Source organism: Chiloscyllium plagiosum, unplaced genomic scaffold, assembly GCF_037043375.1.
Source record: "Chiloscyllium plagiosum isolate Xiang-an unplaced genomic scaffold, Cpla_swu_hap1 HiC_scaffold_17, whole genome shotgun sequence".
Lineage (NCBI taxonomy): Eukaryota > Metazoa > Chordata > Chondrichthyes > Orectolobiformes > Hemiscylliidae > Chiloscyllium > Chiloscyllium plagiosum.
Window position 1 is genome coordinate 52,255,311 of NW_028270155.1, and position 22,782 is coordinate 52,278,092.

Genomic DNA, 22,782 nt, shown 5'->3' on the forward strand with positions numbered 1-22,782 from the left:
AAATAAATCCTTACTTCAGCATAAAGATTAAAAAATTGAGTTTCACAATGCTGGTGTCAATACTTAGGAGCCGACAGGAGTTTAAAGTGGCACTATCCGCTTCTGCAGGTCTCTGAAGCTCACCACCCTTGGATGGACCATTCCTGTTTTTGAATCATGCAGGATGGGCAGAACATAATGACATTGTCTCTAATGCTGATTGGTGCTAAACTGCCACTTTAGAACCTGTAGATCCACTCCCCGAGGGCACTATGAAAGAATTTTAGGAAGCTTCTTTTGACTTCCTGTTACAGCTGCACGGTGGGTGGCACGGTGGCACAGTGGTTAGCACTGCTGCCTCACAGCGCCAGAGACCCAGGTTCATTTCCCGACTCAGGCGACTGACTGTGTGGAGTTTGCACGTTCTCCCCGTGTCTGCGTGGGTTTCCTCCGGGTGCTCCGGTTTCCTCCCACTGTCCAAAGATGTGCAGGTCAGGTGAATTGGCCATGCTAAATTGCCCGTAGTGTTAGGTAAGGGGTAAATGTAGGGGTATGGGTGGGTTGCGCTTCGGCGGGGCGGTGTGGACTTGTAGGGCCGAAGGGCCTGTTTCCACACTGTAAGAAATCTAATCTAATCTGCTGTTAGTGGAAATACTGTGCTTATGGTGTTGGAGCTCTCAGTTGTGGAGAGTCAGAACAGAGAAGTGTTCTACTTTTCCAAAGACTAGGGTAGAGTTTGAAGGCTTCTCTATAGAAAATACTTAGAAGTACAGGCCAATTTTTGTCATTTTCTCTCCTGTCCTCAAGAATAAAAGTATTGTGTTCAAATAACAGAGGTTGTTTGTTTACCTTGTAAGCCAGATGGTCACTGTTCCGAGGAACTGAAGGTGACTCTAGGGATTAAGACCATCCTTGTGTGGTGAGATTCTGTCCTAATGTCTCTCAGAACTTTATGTAATTTTTCTCTGATTAGATAGAGAACAATGCTATAATTTTTACTAAAGTCAAAAGTAGGACTGGAATATTTTTAAAGAATTTCCTTCCAACATTGGTCTTTCTAGTAGATCTTCTAATGGTATTCTGAAGTTTCTTGTGAGAAAATGGAGTCTTTAGTGCTCTCTAGTTTATTAATATATTAATATTTGGTGTCTACTTAATGTTTGGTGACATGGTTGCGATTCACCTATCCCTATGGTTTACCACATATTTATTTGCCATCCTACAGCGCAATATTTGGTAGCCTGTAAAATAACTGATACTGTTGAACCTTTCTTAATGGCAGAATGTCTTGTAAGTGTACTGAGAAAATCTTAGTTGTATTTCTTAAACTAGCCCATCTGAAATTTGACTTTGACTTGAGGTTTCCCAATTCTCATCTAATATAGTGTAAATGCATGTCTTGCTCATAGATCGGAAATCTTGCTAAAAGACTTCTGCTAATTGAGGTCAGTGGAAAATATTTAGTTTTTTTTGAAAGATAGTAAGACATGATTTGAAGGTATCAAGAGTGCAAACATGGTCGGAGTAGTTTTAATGATCATGAGAACTGCATGTAATGTGATGTCCTTTTTACTTTAAGAGAAAATACCAAATATATTCTTTAGGAGATGGCAAAAATGATTAATGGAAAAAATATAACAGGATTTTGTTTTAAATGGATGCATTTTCTAAAACAGTATTTTGTTTTAATTTTCTAGTTCAAGTTTTTTTTTAAGTATCCTATCTCTTAGATTAATCAGCAGTGAAGGAAGTTACCACTAATCTAAAGTTTTAATCAATTTCCTGTTCATACTAAAGGTTTGGTTGCTAAGTGTGGTTTTGCTTTTCTAAAAGTAGAGAATACGCTACACTTTGATGTTATACAAGTGTTCATCGAAAAGAATGTAGGTTTTTATTTGATGGTATTTTGTGCAGTAACTAATAGTTTATAAGGTTGAAGGTAAATAGGTAACAAGCCATTCCTTTTTAATTCATCTATCCAGGAAGATCCTGAGTGGAGAGAGCAAAGTAAAGCATGATGGTAATGTTTCTGGAGAGATAACCTAAAGACCTGGACATGAATTTAGATTTTAACATGCCAGTTGAAGGAATTTTCATTCTTTTAATAAATGACATTGGAATAGAAAGCTTGTAATGATCATTCAGAAACTCTTGGGCCTGTTCCCATGCCACCAGGACTGTAGTGACTACTCTGACTCTTATGATATGATTAGAATAGATTCCCTACAGTGTGGAAATAGGCCCTTCGGCCCAACAAGTCCATACCGAACCTCCGAAGAGTAGCCCACCCAGACCAATTCCCCATATTCACCCCTGACTATGGGCAATTTAGCATGACCAATTCACCAAATCTGCACATCTTTGGATTGTGGCAGGAAACTGGAACACCCGGAGGAAACCCATGCAGACACTGGGAGAATGTGCAAACTCCACACAGACAGTTACCCAAGGCAGGGATCGATCCTGGGTCTCTGGAGCTGTGAGGCAGCAGCGCTAACCACTGAGCCACCGTGCCACCCCTCAAAAATGACCTGAGAAGCCAGCCACTCAGTTATCTCAAACTGTTAAAGAAGAGTCATGTAAAAGAACTGAATTGAACACTTAGCATTAACCCAAACAACAGAAGTGATAACATTATATCCTGTCCAGCTGTCCTTACAAAGTCCTCATCATTGACTGGGAATCAGTGCCAAATTTGGGAGGTTTGCCCCACAGATTAGTCAAGCAATAACCTGATAAGTCATATTTACATAATAATATCTTCTATGTAATGTTCCAATCCTAATGATCCATGAGTATAGCCCATCTCAGCAGCAGATCAAATCCACTAGAGGTGCCATCAATGTTATGGAGCAGAGGGAATTGTCCTAGAAGTCTTCAACATTGATCTTTAGATCTTATAATTTCTCATAGTATCAGGTAAATAAGGAAACCTCCTGATTGCTACTCAGGACTGTACCTCAGCTGATAAATTTACTTCATGTTAAATCTCACTTGGGAGAGGTATTGAGTAGTAAGGCCGCAGAACATGCTCTGGGTGGCACTTCCAATGTCCATCACCTAGATTAACTCAGTAGCAACACTACTGATGGATTGGACTCAGGACTGAAGGTCATGTCTACCAGACTCTGACAAGTGGTGAAAGAAACAAGCATGGAAAATCTAGAGTCCCCTCTTTCATCAGTCTACCAGAATGGCATCTGTTCTTGACAGTTTTAGTAGAAGTGGCCATGCCACAGTCCTTGCACAGGCGAGGTTACACACCTCGCCTGTGCAAGTGGCACTATCACTGTGACCATCTGCAGAATTGCACTTAACAACAATCTAATCTCATTATTATGAATCGACTCTTAAAGTCTTATTTGTCATCACCTCCCAACCCGCACGCTATACCACAGAGAAGTGCAGGGTAGCAGACATGTTGGACCAACACCAGTATTTATTTTAAGCTGTGCAGCAGCTCTGAGGACCCACAAATGACGATATGCATGCTGATGCATTGACATCCAGTTTTGGAAGTTACAGCCGTGCATGGATCTCAGAGATTCAAGAAAAATAATTTGAGGGAATATTGAACTACTTGCAAGTTTTCCTCCAGACTGGGAAATATATTTCTGTTTCTTCATTGTCCCTGGTGTGGATAGTGTTCAAATAACGACCAGAATCAGTGAGTGGCGAAAATAGCCTTCTGTTCAGCAACCATAGCACAAGTTCGAGGTGGCAATAGAATCCTAAAATATAGTTCTTACAAGAATCCCTTTATACGCAGTTCTTACCTACATTAAAATTCCATTACTTGACATTACATTTTTTTATCTATAGTACAGAGGAACCTCGATTATCCAAAGGACATGGGTGGGGAGTATTTCATTCAGTTAATCGAATTCTGGATAATCAAATGCCGGATAACAACATTTTGCCAAGCATCAGGACCTTGCAATGTTGTCGGGTAATCTGATATTCGGATAATCAAATTCTGGATAATCGATGTTCCTCTGTACACAGAGTTTTGAAGAGCCTCTGTGAGGAGACAGGAGATAGGTTAAAACATGTGCAAAGTGTTGGCTGCTACTTCTGATAGGATTAAGAGTTTCTGTCCAGTCTGCTTGCATAATTAGGAGGTATTAGTCCTTTTGTCTTTTAAAGTTAGTAAATGTTAGTAAAAATACAGGGCTTAAAAGCTCTAAATAAGTTAGAAATTGTACCTGTTCTTAAAAAAAAATAAAGAATATTAAATGGATTGCTGTAGCTGGGTTGTGAGATTTAGACAATACACAATAGGTGCAGGAGTAGGCCATTCGGCCCTTCGAGCCTACGCCACCATTCATTGTGATCATGGCTGATCATCCACAATCAGTATCCTGTTCCTGACTTATCTACATAACCCTTGATTCCACTATCTTTAAGAGCTCTGTCCATATCTTTCTTGAAAGTATCCAGAGACTTGGCCTCCACTGCCTTCCGGGGCAGAGCATTCCATACACCCACCACTCTCTGGGTGAAAAAGTTTCTCCTCAACTCTAAATGACCTACCCCTTATTTTTAAACTGTCTCCTCTGGTTCTGGGCTCACCCATCAGCGGAAACATGCTTCCTGCCTCCAGAGTGTCCAATCCTTTAATAATCTTATACGTCTCAATCAGATCCCCTTTCATCCTTCTAAACTCAAGTGTATACAAAGCTCAAATCTTTCAACATATGATAGTCCCGCTATTCCGGGAATTGACCTCATGAACCTACACTGCACTCCCTCAATAGCCAGCATGTCCTTCCTCACATTTGGAGACCCAAACTGCACACACTACTCCAGGTTCGGTCTGATTAGGGTCCTGTACAGCTGCAGAAGGACCTCTTTACTCTTATACTCAATTCCTCTTGTTATGAAGGCCAGCATGCTATTAGCTTTCTTCACTGCCTGCTGTACCTGCATGCTTGCTTTCATTGACTGATGTACAAGAACACCTAGATCTCATTGTACTTCCCCTTTACCTAGCTTGACTCCATTTAGATAGTAATCTGGCTTCCTGTTTGTGCCACCAAAGTGGATAACCACGCATTTATCCACATTAAACTTCATCTGTCCACTCATCTAGCCTGTCCCTGTATTCTCATAACATCCTCCTCATATTTTACCCTGCCACCCAGCTTTGCATCATCAGCAAATTTGCTAATATTACTTTTAATGCCTTCATCTATCTCATTAATGTATATTGTAAACAGCTACAGTCCCAGCACCGAACCTTGTGGTACCCCACTGGTCACCGTCTGCCATTCCGAAAGGGACCCATTTATCACTACTCTTTGCTTTCTGTCAGCCAGCCAATTTTCAATCCAAGTCAGTATTTTGCCCCCAATCCAATGTGCCCTAATTTTGCTCACTAATCTCCTATGTGGGACTTTATCAAAGGCTTTCTGAAAGTCCAGGTATACTACATCCACTGGCTCTCCCTTGTCCATCATCACAGTTACATCCTCAAAAAATTCCAGAAGATTATTCATGCATGATTTTCCCTTCATACATCGATGCTGTCTCTGACCTATCCTGTTACTGCTATCCCAATGAGTCGTAATTTCATCTTTTATAATTGACTCCAGCATCTTTTCCACCACTAACGTCAGGCTAGCCGGTCTATAATTCCCTGTTTTCTCTCTCCCTGCCTTCTTGAAAAGTGGGACAACATATTAGCCACCCTCCAATCCGTAGGAGCTGATCCTGAATCTATAGAACATTAGAAAATGATTTCCAGAGCCACCTCCTTAAGTACCCTGCGATGCAGACCATCAGGTCCTGGACACTTATCAGCCTTCAGACCTAACAGGGTAAAAATGAGGACTGCAGATGCTAGAGATCAGAGTCAAGATTAGAGTGGTGCTGGAAAAGCATCCGTGGAGCAGGAAAATTGACGTTCCTGATGAAGGGCTTTTGCCCGAAACGTCGATTTTCCTGCTTCAGACCTAACAGTCTTTCCAACACCATTTCCTGCCTAATATATATTCCCTTCAGTTCCTCCATTACCCTAGGTCCTTCAGCCACTATTACATTTGGGAGATTGCTTGTGTCTTCTCCATTGAAGCCAGATCCAAAGTACCTATTCAACTATTCTGTCATTTCCTTGTTCCTCATAACACATTCATCTGTTTCTGTCTTCAAGGGCCCAATTTTAGTTTTAACCATTTTTTTTTCCATATACCTAAAATAGCTTTTACTATCCTCCTTTATATTTTTGGCCAGTTTGCCTTTGTACCTCATTTTATCTCCACATATTGCCTTTTCTGTTATCCTCTGTTGCTCTTTAAAAGTTTCCCAGTCCTCTGGCTTCCTGCTCATCTTTGCTATGTTATACTTTTTATTTTGTTAGCTGTCTTCCTGTTTGTCCTATATAGTGTTTTGTGCAGTCCTTGCATGGTATTTTGTACACTACATTAGTTTTGCTCATGTTGGGTATCGGGTCCTTCGTTCTGGTGAGTTGTTGTCTGAGCGTGGCTGTTGGTTTGTGTGCCGTTATGAGTCCTAGGGGTCGCAGTAGTCTGGCTGTCAGTTCTGAGATGCTCCTGATGTATGGTAGTGTGGCTAGTCCTTTTGGTTGTGGTATGTCCTCGTTCCGTGGTCTTTCTCCAGGAAGACAGCTAACAATCCGCATACATGAACATCAACTAGCCACGAAACGACACGACCAGCTATCCTTAGTAGCCACACACGCAGACAACAAGCAACATGAATTCGACTGGGACAACACTACTATCATAGGGCAAGCCAGACAGAGAACAGCCAGGGAATTCCTAGAGGCATGGCATTCATCCACAAACTCCATCAACAAACACATCGACCTGGACCCAATATACCAACCACTACAGCGGACAGCTGAAACTGACAACCAGAAGCGGCAGGGACAGACCACTATAAACACCGGAGGAAACATCAAAGAAGCGCTTCGCAGGAGGCTCCCAAATACTGATGATGTCGCCTAGCCAGGGGACGAAACGTTTGCAACAAAAACCTCCAGCTCGGCGAACAGAACCACAACAGTGTTATAATAGTTTGGCAACCGACCTTTACTCCGCTGAGGCTAAACGCCAGCTCCCGGTGACTTCCTCCTACTGCCCCCTTGACCATGACCCCACCTCCCACCACCAAACCATCATCTCCCAGACCATCCAGAACCTCATCACCTCAGGGGATCTCCCATCCACCGCCTCTAACCTCATAATCCCACAACCCCACACCGCCCGTTTCTACCTCCTGCCCAAAATCCACAAACCTGACTGCCCCGGCCGACCCATTGTCTTAGCCTGCTCCTGCCCCACCGAATTCCTCTGCATATCTCGACACGGTCCTGTCCCCCTTAGTCCAAGAACTCCCCACCTACGTTCGGAACTCCATCCACGCCCTCCACCTCCTCCATGATTTTCGCTTCCCCGGTCCCCAACGCCTTATCTTCACCATGGACATCCAGTCTCTGTACACCTCCATCCCCCATCACGAAGGACTTAAAGCCCTCCGCTTCTTCCTTTCCCGCCGTACCAACTAGTACCCTTCCACCGACACCCTCCTTCAACTGACTGAACTGGTCCTCACCCTGAACAACTTCTCTTTCCAATCCTCCCACTTCCTCCAAACCAAAGGAGTAGCCATGGGCACCCGCATGGGCCCCAGCTATGCCTGCCTCTTCGCAGGATATGTGGAACAGTCCATCTTCTGCAGCTACACTGGCACCACCCCCCACCTTTTCCTCCACTACATCGATGACTGTATCGGCGCTGCCTCATGCCCCACGAGGAGGTTGAACAGTTCATCCACTTTACCAACACCTTCAACCCCGACCTCAAATTCACCTGGACCGTCTCAGACTCCTCCCTCCCCTCCCTAGACCTTTCCATTTCTATCTCGGGTGACCGAATCAACACGAACATCTACTATAAACCGACCGACTCCCACAGCTACCTAGATTACACCTCCTCCCACCCTGCCCCCTGTAAAAACGCCATCCCATATTCCCAATTCCTTCATCTCCGCCGCATCTGCTCCCAGGAGGACCAGTTCCAAAACCGTACAACCCAGATGGCCTCCTTCTTCAAGGACTGCAATTTCCCGCCAGACGTAGTCGACGATGCCCTCCACCGCATCTCTTCCACTTCCCGCTCCTCCGCCTTTGAGCCCTGCCCCTCCAACCGCCACCAGGACAGAACCCCACTGGTCCTCACCTACCACCCCACCAACCTCCATGTATAACGTATCATCCGCCGTCATTTCTGCCACCTCCAAACGGACCGCACCACCAGGGTTATATTTCCCTCCCCTCCCCTATCAGCGTTCCGAAAAGACCACTCCCTCTGTGACTCCCTCATCAGGTCCACACCCCCCACCAACCCAACCTCCACTCCCGGCACCTTCCCCTGCAACCGCAAGAAATGCAAAACTTGTGCCCACACCTCCCCCCTTACTTCCCTCCAAGGCCCCAAGGGACACTTCCATATCTGCCACAAATTCACCTGCACCTCCACACACATCATCTATTGCATCTGCAGCACCCGATATGGCCTCCTCTATATTGGGGAAACAGGCCGCCTACTTGCGGAACGTTTCAGAGAACACCTCTGGGACACCCGGACCAACCAACCCAACCACCCCGTAGCCAAACACTTTAACTCCCCCTCCCACTCCACCAAGGACATGCAGGTCCTTGGACTCTTCCATCGCCAGACTACAACAACACGACGGTTGGAGGAAGAGCGCCTCATCTTCTGCCTGGGAACCCTCCAACCACAAGGGATGAACTCAGATTTCTCCAGTTTCCTCATTTCCCCTCCCCCCACCTTGTCTCAGTCAAATCCCTCGAGCTCAGCACCGCCTTCCTAACCTGCAATCTTCTTCCTGACCTCTCCGCCCCCACCCCACTCCGGCCTATCGCCCTCACCTTGACCTCCCTCCACCTATCGCAATTCCAACCCCCCTCCCCCAAGTCCCTCCTCCCTACCTTTTATCTTAGCCTGCTGGACACACTTTCCTAATTCCTGAAGAAGGGCTTATGCCCGAAACGTCGATTCTCCTGTTCCTTGGATGCTGCCTGACCTGCTGCGCTTTTCCAGCAACACATTTTTAGCTCTGGTCTCCAGCATCTGCAGTCGTCACTTTCTCCTCCAGTGTTATAGTAAATAATGGGTTAGTGAAGGGTTATGAATGAATGAACAGGAACCTAGTAGTAATGAATAAAGCTAGCTGATGAGTTAATAAAGATGATGTGGAGGAGCCAGTGTTGTACTGGGGTGGACAGAGTTAAAATTCTCAGCACCAGGTTTTAGTCCAACAGACTTATTAGGAAGCACTAGCTTTCGAAGCGCTGCTCCTTCTTCAGATAGCTGTGGAGCAGGACCATAAGACAGAATTTATAGCAAAAGATTAGTATCCTGCAACTGAAATGATGTATTGAACAAACCTAGATTGCTGTTAAGTCTTTCATCTTTTAGAATAGGTTGCGGTTTTTGGTTTATTAACATGTAAATCCCAGAACTACTTTCAAGTCGCATTCTCGATAACTTCAGGTTTTATATATTAAAAAAAGTGACATCTCAGCTCAGGCAATGCATTAAAGGTGTGAGGGTAGAGTCTGTCTGTATCCCAATCTTGAGTCAGACTGGTTCTCTTTCCAAAGTGGCATTTATAAAATATTACAAGGATTGGCTGCCTGCAGATTGTATGCTTTTTAAGGAAAATAGAATGTGTCTGCAAATAAAGTTCGGCAAATGCAAATTCACAAATAACTATGCTCTCATTTTGCGAATTATACTGGAAAACATGACAGTGCATGGAGCAGGAGTGAGCCATTTGGCCCTTTTATTGATAGGTGGGCTGTCAGTCAGTTCATGACTAATCTCAGCATGATTTTAATTCCACTTCACTACTTGTGTTTCAGTATTTTCTTATCGTCAGTCCGATGATCCTCTTCTCATCCTGAGGAATTTGCATAGGCAGTGTTTCCTCTCCATCTCACTTTGTTAATCAAATTAAGGTGGAATATTCATTTCGTGTGAATTTTAGCTTTCATGTTGTATTTGTTTTGCATAATGTAAATTTTACCTTTAAAAATGTTCTTATTGTCTACTAAAACATTAACCAACATCCTCAATCTAGATAACTTGCTTCTCTCAATTCAAAGCAATGAAGCTATTGATCCTACTGTTTGAAACAACTAACTCCTTGATTAGGTTAACTTTTATTATTCTGTGGGTGCTGACCTCTGGTGGAAGATTTGTGAGAATGGTCATGGTATTGTGGCTCCTATTTACATATATTTTGAGTCTTTATAATAAAATAATTGTTTTTTCCAATGATTTTGTCATTGTTTCTATAAGTAACCCAATTTAAAGCTGGGTCTGTTACTGTCATACATTAATGAACAGATTACTTTATTTATAATTTAGTTCAATATAGTTTCCTGCTAGATGGTGCATTTGCATGTGTTACTTTTGAATTAAAATAAAGAATATCAGCTAAGTTTAGGTTGTGGATGTTATGTTTGAAAGACTATATTTTTTCCACAACACACAACTGAGTTTTTATAGATCTTCGCGCTTATAGAACAGCAACTGGAAAAACATTTTTTATCAAAGATCCATGTAATCTGCTAACACGTATTTACTGCCTATGTTCCCATGTAAATAAAATAATGGTAATTAGAATAAGATAAATACTTAAAGGGAAATTGAGATGGTTAAATCATTGCGAACTAATATAAGACAATAGGAAGAAGCATAACAAAAGAAATAAATTTTAAGTAACAAACTATTTCTTCCAAGCCGAATTTAGTTTGTTTCTTTTCAAATGCTTTTTATTCTGAGGGTGTAATCTGTTTTGACCTTTCCATAGATACTTTCCAAATGTTGAATTAACTGTAATAGGCGAAAGTGGATACTACGGATGCTGGAGATTAGAGTCAAGATTAGAGTGGTGCTGGAAAAACACAGTGGATCAAACAGCATCCGACGTTCCAGGAATGATGACGGGCTTTTCCCTGAAACATTGATTTTCCTGCTCCTCGGATGCTGCCTGACCTGCTGTGCTTTTCCAGCACCACTCTAACAATTAGCTGTAATAGTCCAATTTGTTTTCATTTAAGATTTATATGTTGGTGTTTACTTTTATCTGAATTACCATTAAGAACTTATTTAAATGATGAAGGTTATTTCTATGTGGATGTTCATAGAACCCCTACAGTGTGGAAACAGATCCTTCGGCCCAACAAATCCACACTGACCCTCCGGAGAGTAACCCACCCAGATCCATTCCCCTCCTTTATTATCCTACATTTACCCCTGACTAATGCTCCTAACCTACACATGCCTGACACACTATGGACAATTTAGCATGGCCAATTCACCTTACCTGCACATCTTTGGATTGTGGGAGGAAACCGGAGCACCCGGAGGAAACACGCGCAGACACGGGAAGAATGTGCAAACTCCACACAAACAGTTGCCTGAAGCAGGAATTGAACCCTGGTGCTGTGAGGCAGCAGTGCTAACCACTGAACCATAGTGTCATTCCAGTGTTAGGCAGAGACTTGAATCTAATCCTCTGGAAATGTTTTTACAAAAATTTATTTAATTCACAAAAATCTACAATTGTGTTACAAAATAATTAAATTAGGATATTATATAACATAAAATATCACACTCCTCAGTTGTGTACAATCTCAATTGTCTCAATCCAATTGCAAAAAATATGCTGTTAACTATAAACATTCCATTACGGCATACACTCCAAACTATTCCATAAGCTACCAGCCCCTTGCCACTTGTGACAGAAAGTGGCTGACCTTCCAACACTTGGTAGCAAAAATATGCTGGTATTCATAGAATATTGCAAAGTAGTACATTACAGAGCATACATTGGAATCCCGCTTTTCTGAATTGAATAAGTTACATTATTAAGTGTTTCAGTCCAATTTCAAATACGCATGATATTTAATTATAAACATTCCTTTTCAAGCATACTGCCTGAGGGTTCTACACATTGTATCCTTTTCTTGGTATATTTTGACAGTGACCTTTACAGTAGCTACCCTAAGGCTGAGATCAGTGTGGTGCTGGAAGAGCACACATTCCACCCCGACCTTAAATTCAGCTGGACCGTCTCTGACACCTCCCTCCCCTTCCTGGACATCTCCACCTCCATTAATGACGACCAACTTGACACTGACATTTTTTACCAACCCACTGACTTCCACAGCTACCTGGATTACACCTCTTCCCATCCTACCTCCTGCAAAAATGCCATCCCATATTCCCAATTCCTCCTCCTCCACAGTCCCACCACAGAACACACCAGATGGCCGCCTCCTTTAGAGACTGCAATTTCCCTTCTCACGTGGTTGAAGATGCCCTCCAATGCATCTCATCTACATCCTGCACCTTCGCCCTTAAACCCCACCCCTCCAACCGTAACAAAGACAGAACCCTCCCTGGTCCTCACTTTCCACCCTACCAACCTTCGCATTAACCATATCATCCGTCGACATTTCCGCCACCTCCAAACTGACCGCACCACCAAAGGTATATTTCCCTCCCCACCCCTTTCCGCTTTCCGCAAAGACCGTTCCCTCCGTGACTACCTGGTTAGATCCACGCCCCCCAACAACCCACCCTCCCATCCTGGCACCCTCCCCTGCAATAACAGGAATTGCAAAACCTGCGCCCACACCTCCTCCCTCACCTCCATCCAAGGCCCCAAAGGAGCCTTCCACATCCATCAAAGTTTCACCTGCACTTCCACCAATGTAATTTATTATATCCGCTGCTCCTGATGCGGTCTCCTGAACATTGGGGAGACTGGACGCCTCTTAGCAGAGCACCAATCAACCCCACCGCCCCATGGCCCAACATTTCAACACCCCCTCCCACTCTACCGAGGACATGGAGGTCCTGGGCTGCCTCCACCACTGTTTCCTCACTACCCAACGCCTGGAGGAAGAATGCCTCATCTTCCGCCTTGGAACACTTCAGCCGAGGGCATCAATGTGGACTTCACCAGTTTCCTCATTTCCCCTCCCCCCCCACCTTACCTCAGTTTCACCTTCCAGCTCAGCACTGTCCCCATGACCTATCCTACCTGACGATCTCCCTTCCCACCTATCCACTCCACCCTCCCCTCTGACCTATCACCTCCATTCCCAACCCCACTCACCTATTGTACTCTTTGCTACCTTCTCCCCAGTCCCCCTCCTCCCCCCATTTATCTTTCCTGGAAGCTTCCTGCCTCTCTTCCTGATGAAGCGTTTTTGCCCGAAACATAGATTTTCCTGCTCTTTGGATGCTGCCTGTTGTGCTTTTCCAGCACCACTCTGATCTAAATTCTGGTTTCCAGCATTTGCAGTCCTCACTTTTACCCTAAGGCTTGGTGTGAATCTAAGCACGTAATCCTGAAACTTGAAATGTACCAGTCTCTTAGTCAGCCAAGAAGATGACTTTACAACAAGATGACCAACAAATTTTGAGCAGACCAAAGAGCATCTTAAACCGAGTTGATGGTCCAGGGATAGTTATTGATTGACTCCGTGTGTGTCACTGGGAACAGTCAGTTTGACTTGGGCAGCTTGAACGGATAAAGGGAAATCTTGTTGTGTATAGTGAAACCTGATTGCTGTAAAAACAAAAAGGCAGCTTTTGAAAGTAAGGCGAACGTGATCTGAATAAGTGGTATTATCCTGTAGCAAATTCAAATGAACATAATTTTTTTTAAGTTGTGAATAATAAATAGGATGAAAATGTTTCTGGGATCAAAGTGGTAAATGCATTCCTGTTAAACAAATGAGGAACTGTAAAAGCAGAAGCTGTGGTGTGAATGTCCTCTAATTTATACATCAGTGGTGAAACACTCATGAAAGTATGTTCTCATTCTTCAGAACGGTATTTATTATCCAGTTTCTGGTTGCAAATATTTCCACCTCTAAGTTGAGATTAAACTCTAAATTTAATCATTTTTTCACGTGATAAATCACACGCTTAGTTATGTAAGCTACATTATCAAGTAAAAACTGTTCCCTTAAACCATGAACAGACACTTGAAAAGTCAGCTTCCTGATAATTTACAGTTTAACATTTAGGTAGCGTTGTGGACTGTAATAGAGGGCTTGGCATGGCTGCACGCTGAGTTACTTCTTCAGAATCAGAATATCCTTTGTTATCACTTGTACTCCGGGATGGAAGTACAGTGAAAAGTCTTTACAGTGATTGCCTTTTTTGACGTCAGCTTAGGTATAAGTACCTGGGTATTAATCTTAATGAAAAAACATAGTTGTGTTATACAAAAGAGAATTAAAAGGAAAACAGTAGGATTACTTAGTCTGAGAATGAGAGTTAGAAATGAGATGGTTATAATATTGTGAAAAGGATTTTTATTACAGTAAGTAGAGAATTCCAAACAGTAGTTCAGCACGTGGTGCCAGGGCCAAGTCCAACAATTTTACCAGGATTTGCTTCATTATGTGCCGCTCTGGTCCCTGGTTTCTCCTGTTGCTGTCACTCCGGGGACTCTCCCTGGCCCATGTTCCTTTTGCTACCATTGCAGGACATGGCCCATGCGCTCAGCTCCTGCCAAGTCTCCGGTCGCAACAACTCCTCTAGGTAGGGGTAGTTAAACGTTGGGAGCGAGGGAAGAAAAAAGTACTGCAAGAGGAGAAGAAAAAGAACTGGCAAGGAGAGGAACTCCAACTGGAGTATCTTACCCTGCAGCTATCTTGACCAAGCAGGCTTGGCAATGTAAAAGAGTTCATACGTAACATAGACTGTACCCACAACAGTGAGGCCCATGGTTACTCGCAACAGCACATCATCTATCACATTACCATTTAAATAGACTGGCATCACATTGTTTGTCTATAATACCTTCTGCTTCTTAGAAGTCTTAATCTCCTCTTGCTCATTGGCTGCTTACTGAAGGTTTGCTTTAAAAGCTTTCAAGAGCCCTCACAGCAATCCTCTTTCTCTCTCAGTTGCTTTACCATAGCTACATTAGCAGTTTTTCAATCCTCTGGAATTTTTCTAGAATCCCACTCTGTAGCTATTTCCTGAATTATCCCAGAATGCAACCCATTAGGTCCAGGCCTTATTAGCATTTAACCCCATCTGTTTTCAGGGGGAGATTGGTGCAGAGGATCCTGTTTGTAATGAATAATGCCCATTGTTATATTTCAGTCTGAACTTGAGAGGAGATGCAGTGAAAAGGGTACTAACTGCTTGATTACATTCTTCCAGCATTGTGCTTATGTGATGGAGATATGTTAGTTGAGACCTCACCAGACACAGCAAGGTGTGGTTAGGGTGATAACTTTTTTTGTGTGTGTGCAAGCGCATGCATGCCAGTTACTTTGAAAAAAACTCTTGGTAACGTATGCTTGTTGTCTCATACCAACTTAAATACTATTGTCTCGTAAATTTTGCTTTCTCCCTGTGTTATATCTTTAAGTTTACTTGAGGGTTAATAATTCTTAGTGGTTTTAATTCTGTGCAAGTTCAAATATCCCATATGTCATATAAATACAGAAGGCATTGTTACTACATGATTGCGTCATCTAAAAAAATAAGTTAAGGAGAGTCAAAAAATTGTCCTCAAATGCAAAATGTAGCTTTCAAATTTCAGAAACAGCCTTTGTTTCATTTTTGTATGAGGAGGGAGGTATCATGATATCTTTCAAAAGTAAAACAGTTTTGAGAGAACTTTCAATTTTTCAGTCTGATTTTTTAAAATTAAATCTCTGTCTCCAACTGAGATTTTAAAATAATAACAAAGTCCTGGAGAAACTCATCAAAGTTAATGTTTTTAGTCCAAACTTTCTCCTCCTCTTACTATCATGACTCAACATTAGCTCTCTTCCCTCTCCATAGGTGTTGCCAGACTTGAGATTTCCCAGTCCTTCCTATTTTTCTATCAGATTTCCAGCATTTAGCTTTTATTTGTGTGATTCCATATAGGAAAGCCATATCTTGACTTTCAATCCACCACCAACTCTCCATAGATTCAGTTTCACATTAATGAAAACTAAATGTAGGTTTGACTTCAAAGATTTTACACAACATGTGATTTTGTGGGATGTGTACTTGAGAAAGTAGTGGAAATGAAAATCCTGAAATTATTTAAGCATCAATAATTTGCTGCATTAGGGTGAGCTTCTGGTGTAACTCAAGGTGAACCAAATAATCTACCTTGCCTGCAATTATTGATGATCAAAAGTGGGTATGTGCATGGGTTATCTGTTACATATTCATTTGCTGTCTTTTACTAGGAAATGTCTTTAGTATCCCTAATAGCTCACGTAAGATGGTGGAAATGATTCATTGTGAATATAGAATCCCAAAACAGCATGGTAGTGTGTTCAAATATGCACACGTGCTGTTGATGAATTATTTTTAAGTGACCTGTTAAATGAACAGTCTTGGTAATCTCGTTGGGTTTACAATACAGTAGACTTTGTCATCTTTGGTAAAAACATGCACAGTTTGCTCTCAGAATTCTCTATTTTGTTTTTCAAATATTTCTGTTTGTTTTGCAGGATGACACTTGTGTTTTTAACATTATGTCAACCCTATTCAAAAGTGGAAGTTGAGGTAAGAATATAAATGATAGTTCTTGGCCCCTGCCGTTGAATATATCTTTCCATTCACTTGGACCTCATGATTAGAGGAAATTTAAAATGAATCTTTTATTGAGGAAAAGAAAAAAATAGGAGGAGATGTGATCAAGATGTTCAAAATGGAATGGATAATTTGAATGCGAAGAATGATTAATTGTTTTTTGGGTTCAACATGAATCACAGCATAAACATTAGAAGAGCAGGCCATTCAGCCCTTTGTGCCTGCCTGACCAATTGATGCAATCATGGCGAACTCCATTTATTGCCTGCCCTAAATCACTCCATGCCTGTGACTCCCTTGATCAAACATCTATCTAATTCAGCCCTGAATGTGTTCAATGACTCAGCCTTCACAGCATTCAGGTGTTGAGAGTTCTGTAGACTTAACAGCACAAAAGAAAATTCTCCCTACCCCTCCCTCTTAAAAGGGAGACTTCTCATGTTTTAGACTCTGTCTCATAGTTCGAGACCCCAACACGGAGGCAGCGATAACATTCTCTCTGTCAGCATCCATCCTGTCAAGTCCCCTCAAGTCACATATTTCAGTAAGATTGCCCAGCTTTTTTTCTTAACTCCAATGGAACCAGATCTGTCCTGTTCAACCTTTCATTACAAAATGCTTATAAAATGAGTAGACCTTTTTTGAATTGTTTCAACTGCAGCTATGCCTTTTGTTATGGAGACCAAAAGTGTACACACTACACCAGGATCTCACTATGGTCCTGTACAGATGTAGCACTACTTCCCTATGTTTATTCTTGATTTCATATGCACAAAACACTTTTTGTTTGCCTTCCTTCACTTGTGCCCCTGCATATCAGCTTTACGTAATTTATATATAAGGACACCCAGATCCCTGTGACTTGTAGAATTCTGCTGTCTCTCCGTTTGCACAAAATATTGCTTTTCTATTCTTCTGGCTAAAGTAGTCAAGTTTTTCCCATGCTTTACTCTACTGGCCTATTTTTAGCTGCTCAGTTGCAGTCTACAGAGATTTGCATAGGCTCTGACCTCTGGACAATTTACTTTCTGCATACACTCAGTCTCTTCAGCTATTTCATTGATTGAAATTGTAAATAGTTGAGGTACCAGCACTAATCCCTGTGACACTCCACTCATAACTGCTTGCAGCTCAAAAATTATCAATTTTTGCCTCCTGCCTGTTTCGTCATATTATCTTATTAGTGCATTTTCCCTATCGCAGACATCAAAACTGCCCTATAATTCCTTAATTTCCTCTGAGCAGAGATGTTACATTGGCTGGAATTGGCTGTTGAAGCCTTATACCCTACAGAAAAGAAATCCCTCATTAGCTGACACGTTTTCCCAAGTATGAACCCTTAGAATGCAACAAAGAAACTTCTCTTGCGAGTTTTATCTATCTACTAAGTAAATATCTATACTTTATTTCTTTCTGCAAGAGATCCTGTTGAAGTTAAATAGATCTTTATTCCTGACGGCTGAAGGAAAACCAGGCCTACAAGGCCTGGAAGGAGATAATACTGTCCTTTCTAAAACAAAAGACTATACTGTCTCATTCAAATGAACTCTTGCCAGTTTTAAAATGTCTATTATTAAATGCAGATTAGCACAATGGCTACTTCTAAAAATTTTCAGCAATTGCCAAGGCAAAAACTAACTTGTGACTCTCTGGAAGTTTGCACCTCTCATTTGTTTGACAAGTATTACGCAAAGGAGCAATAGACCCTGTCTACCACGACCACTTCTGAACGTAGGGCAGCATTGAAACTCATGGCTGACCTGATACTAACAGCCCCACAGTTACCTCCTTAAATGATTTTGAGACACATTGAAACCACCTAGTTTGGTTGAATTGCCTTGTCCATATTATTTGAAAGTCAGATGTTTCAGTAGCTTTTTAATATACAGCTCTGAACTTCATTTTTGAGAGTGCTTTTTAACATTGGGACAGACAATAAGCAGTTTGGTTCAGGCCAGTGAGGAAGTAGGATTCTAGAACCTAACCAGCCGTGGTTAACTAATAAATTGGAGGATAGTATAAAATTGAAAGAAAAAAATATGATATGGCAAAGATTAGACTTAAAACATTCCCAGTTCTCTGATTTAAAAGCCAACAAAAGATGACTAAAACAGCGCAGAAAATAAACCGTGGGCAAACTAACGAGTAACAAAAACAGGCAGGAGGAGCTTCTCTAAATATGAAGAGAGGGACCACAGTGAACACAGCCCCTTAGATAACAAGGCTATCTTAGAGCCCATGGTATTGGGAATAATGTATGAGTGCAGATAGAGGATTGAGTAGCTAATAGAAGACAGAGTTGAAATTAATGGTGCATTTTCAGGATTGCAGTCTGTAACTACTGGAGTGCCACAGGGAAAAGTGCTGGGGCCGCAGTTATTTACAATATATATTATTGACATGAATGACAAAATGAATGTATTATCGCCAAGTCTGCAGATGACACAAATAGGTGGGCAGCTGAGTACTGAGGGTGAGACAATAACACTTAAAGGTATAGGCCGGTTAAGTGAGTGGGCGAAAACTTGGCAAATGGAATAAAATGTAGGAAATGTGAGATTATGTGCATTGCAAGATAAATAGAAGAGTTGAATATTATTTAAATGAGGAAGGCTGCAACATGGATTTGGCACGAATCAGATGCAGCTAACATCCAGTTCAGTGGATAATAGGGAACACAGGTGGATACTGGCCTTTATTTCAAAACAAATGGAGTATAAAAATACTAGGAAGGCCTTGCTAATGCTATACAAAGTACCAGTCAGACCAGCTGGAAAACGACGTTTTGGTCCCTTTATCAGAGGAAAGATGTACTAGCTTTGGAGGCAGTCCAGATAAGGCCTATTAGGTTGATTGCAGGTATACAAGGATTTTCTTGAGGTAAGGTTGAGTCGTTGGGCTTGTACTCATTGGAGTTTAAAAGAATGAGACCCCCTATTGCAATATATAAGATTCTTGGAGGAATTGATAATGTAGATACATAGATACCGAGAGTCTCTCACTAATGAGAGAATGGAGTCTTTTAAGACTGTAGCGACTTCTTAAATGGTGTGAGACATTGAATTCCAAATTCCCACCACCTGGATTTTTATATTTAAAAAAAAAAGCTTTTCGCATGTTCCTTCTAAACCTCCTGCCCCTCACTTCAAAACAATAATCCCTGGTCATTGATCCCTCCACTAACGGGAAAGTTTTTCCTGTCTACTCTGTTTGTCACCTGAGAGCTTAATCTTGCAATAAGGGATCACCAATTTAAGACAGATGAGGCAGTTTTTCTTTCTGTCTGAGGAGAGTGAATGTGTGAAATTCTTTATCACAGGGCTGTTGAGTCTGAGATAGACACCTAATCAGTAAAGGAATCAAGCGTTATGTGGATAAGGTAGCAAAGTGGAGTTGAAGATTATAAAATCAGCCCCAGTCACACTTAAGAGATGGTGAACCTATAGAACACATTGCCACAGAAGGCTGTCGAGGCCAAGAGTTGAAAACAGACTTGTGATTGGGGGAGCAAGGATTGCAGGGAGAAGGCAGGAGAAAGATTTCTCAATACCAATCAACTGTGGTTGAATAGCAGAACAGGCCTGATGGGCTGAACAACCTGCTTCTGCTCCCATATCTTATGATCTGAAACTTGCCCCCAGTCTCTCGTTCATTCCTTTTGAAGCCTGTCTCCGAGGAAGAGTCTTGTATTTCGCATGAAATGTAAATTAGTTCACAGCCTTAAAGAGCCATATTGTTGTTTTCATTTGCATCTGAGCTTCTGTGAAAATGATTTCTGGCCAACTGCAAACAGCTTCACCTGATTTTGACCGACTGGATTTTGACTTTGACCGACACATGAATTAATAACCATATCATTAATAAATCAAGAATTATAGCTAATTTTCTTTTTTCCCTCTTTGCATGCTAATGTGAGTGTGTCACGAAAATATTAAATCTCAACTTGCTGATGAAAAGACATCAGGACAGAATCATAGAATTGAAAAGTTCAGCAAAGAGCCCATTGTGTCTAAATATGTCAGGATAGGCATCGGGAGACAGTCATGAGAGGCTGTACAAACTAATCAATTAACCACAGCTCTGCACAGTTGTTGAAGGCTGGAGTATGTGCCAGAAGCTTTGCAGGGGGTGCAAAACTCATTGGGGATAAGCTGGTTTGGCGAAGCTAGAGGCTGAGAGCAGACCAGTAAAATTAAGAGGTCAAGAACGGATCTATATTTTTCATGAAAAGAAGGAAATGAGCAAAGAATCAAATTGGCATACTTTCCTTGCTAGGTTGAAATGAGGCCTAGAATGGTTCTAATACAGATGAACTGACGGTAAAAGTGAATAACCAGGGTATGCTAAAAGACATAGTGTAGAATATGGACCAGCCCATTCCACGTTACTAAATTGGGTAATTAATTACCTTGTAAGCAAGAGGTACTCTCTTTAGGATCCTCTCTTGCAGCTTTATCAACCATTTTGTGGCTGGGTTGTGCTTACTTTCACCCAAAAGTCAGTTCAGAGGCTGCTAACTCTGAAGCTTCCAGAACTGGTGCACAGTACTCAGTTGAGCTAGAGAGAAGCAAAAAAGGCTGAGATGGGAGTAAGAAAGGTTGAAGGAGATGCAGCCAAAGTGTGGCTCGTCAAATCTCTCTCCTAGATCTAAATACAGGCACAGAACGTTCCCAAACCTAGATGGCAAATTTATCGTAACAGATGGACGTGTGTTTGAGACCTACTTTTCCTATTTAAAGTGAGACCAGAGAGGTTTCCAACTCCAGATGAGAAAGCTACCTACCTCCTATTTTACAAGGAAGGAAACCTGGGCCCCTGCTGAATAAGGGCTGGCTGTCTGAATTCCACCTTCTGCTTTAGGGACAGACACCGGGAAAGTCCTGCAAACACATCCTAACAGCCTCCCCTTGTTTTGCATGAAAAATAGCTCATGCCCCTGCCTGATGAGCAGGATGTCTGTCCAAAGGTATAGGACAGAATTGGGACCCGAGTCCTGAACCAAGCAGAAAGTTTTGAATGGAAGGAGACTCCCACCCTAGTGGATGTGCAGAAAGTCTGGCTTAGAGTCATAGAGACCCTTTGTCCAACTTGTCCATTCCGACCAGATATCCCAACCCAATCTGTTGCCACCTGCTAGCACCTGGCCTATATCCCTCCAAATTCTTCCTATTCAAATACCCATCCAGATGCCTTTTGTTGACACTATCTTTCCAACATGGAAGGAGAAGAAGAAAGTTCCCAGATGAACTAACAGGTAGTGAAAGACAGGTAGGACAGGTCATGAGGACTGTGCTGAGCTGGAAGGTTGGAGCTGAGGTGAGGTGGGGGAGGGGGAAATGAGGACATTGGGGTTGAAGTGTTCCAAGGTGGAAGATGAGGCGTTCTTCCTCAGGCGTCAGGTGGTGAGGGAGCGGCAGTGGAGGAGGCCCAGGACCTGCATGTCCTCGGCAGAGTGGGAGGGGGAGTTGAAATGTTGGGCCACAGGGCAGTGGGGTTGATTGGTGCGGGTGTCCCGGAGATGTGCCCTAAAGCACTCTGCTAGGAGGCGTCCAGTCTCCCCAGTGTAGAGGAGACTGCATCAGGAGCAACGGATATAATAAATGACATTGGTGGATGTGGAAGGCTCCTTTGGGAGCTTGGATGGAGGTGAGGGAGGAAGTGTGGGCGCAGGTTTTGCAATTCCTGCGGTGGCAGGGGAGGGTGCCCGGGCGGGTGGGTGGGTTTTTGGGGGGCGTGGACCTGACCAGGTAGTCACGGAGGGAACGGTCTTTGTGGAAAACGGAAAGGGTGGGGAGGGAAATATATCCCTGGTAGTGGGGTCTGTTTGGAGGTGACGGAAATGTCTTTGGATGATGTGGTTTATGCGATTTTCCTGCTCCTCAGATGCTGCCTAACCTGCTGTGCTTTTCCAGCACCGCTCTAATCTAGACTCTGGTTTCCAGCATCTGCAGTCCTTGTTTGTACCTGGATGCCCTGTTAAACCACAGTGCAAATAAAACAAAATCTCAGAATGTGAAAACAAGTGTGCCCAGAAGTTTTTACAAAATTTGCAAACCACCCTACTAAGTGTGATAATTTCTGAAGTGCAAAGCATCAACATGACATTGTTAGATTGGAGTTGGTTCTTACAGCCTTAAAAGCTACAGAAAAAAATTTAACATTGGTTGACACAGCATCC

General features: G+C 42.5%; 1 protein-coding gene across 1 annotated transcript in view; it reads left to right on the forward strand.

The window, feature by feature from the left end:
• The window catches only part of lpcat2 (lysophosphatidylcholine acyltransferase 2), a 71,339-nt gene that overhangs the window by 29,293 nt on the left and 19,264 nt on the right, over positions 1–22,782 (forward strand). The window contains exon 8 of the mRNA XM_043707013.2: positions 16,523–16,577. Coding sequence (XP_043562948.1) covers positions 16,523–16,577 — 55 coding nt within the window. The remainder of the gene's footprint in view (positions 1–16,522; positions 16,578–22,782) is intronic.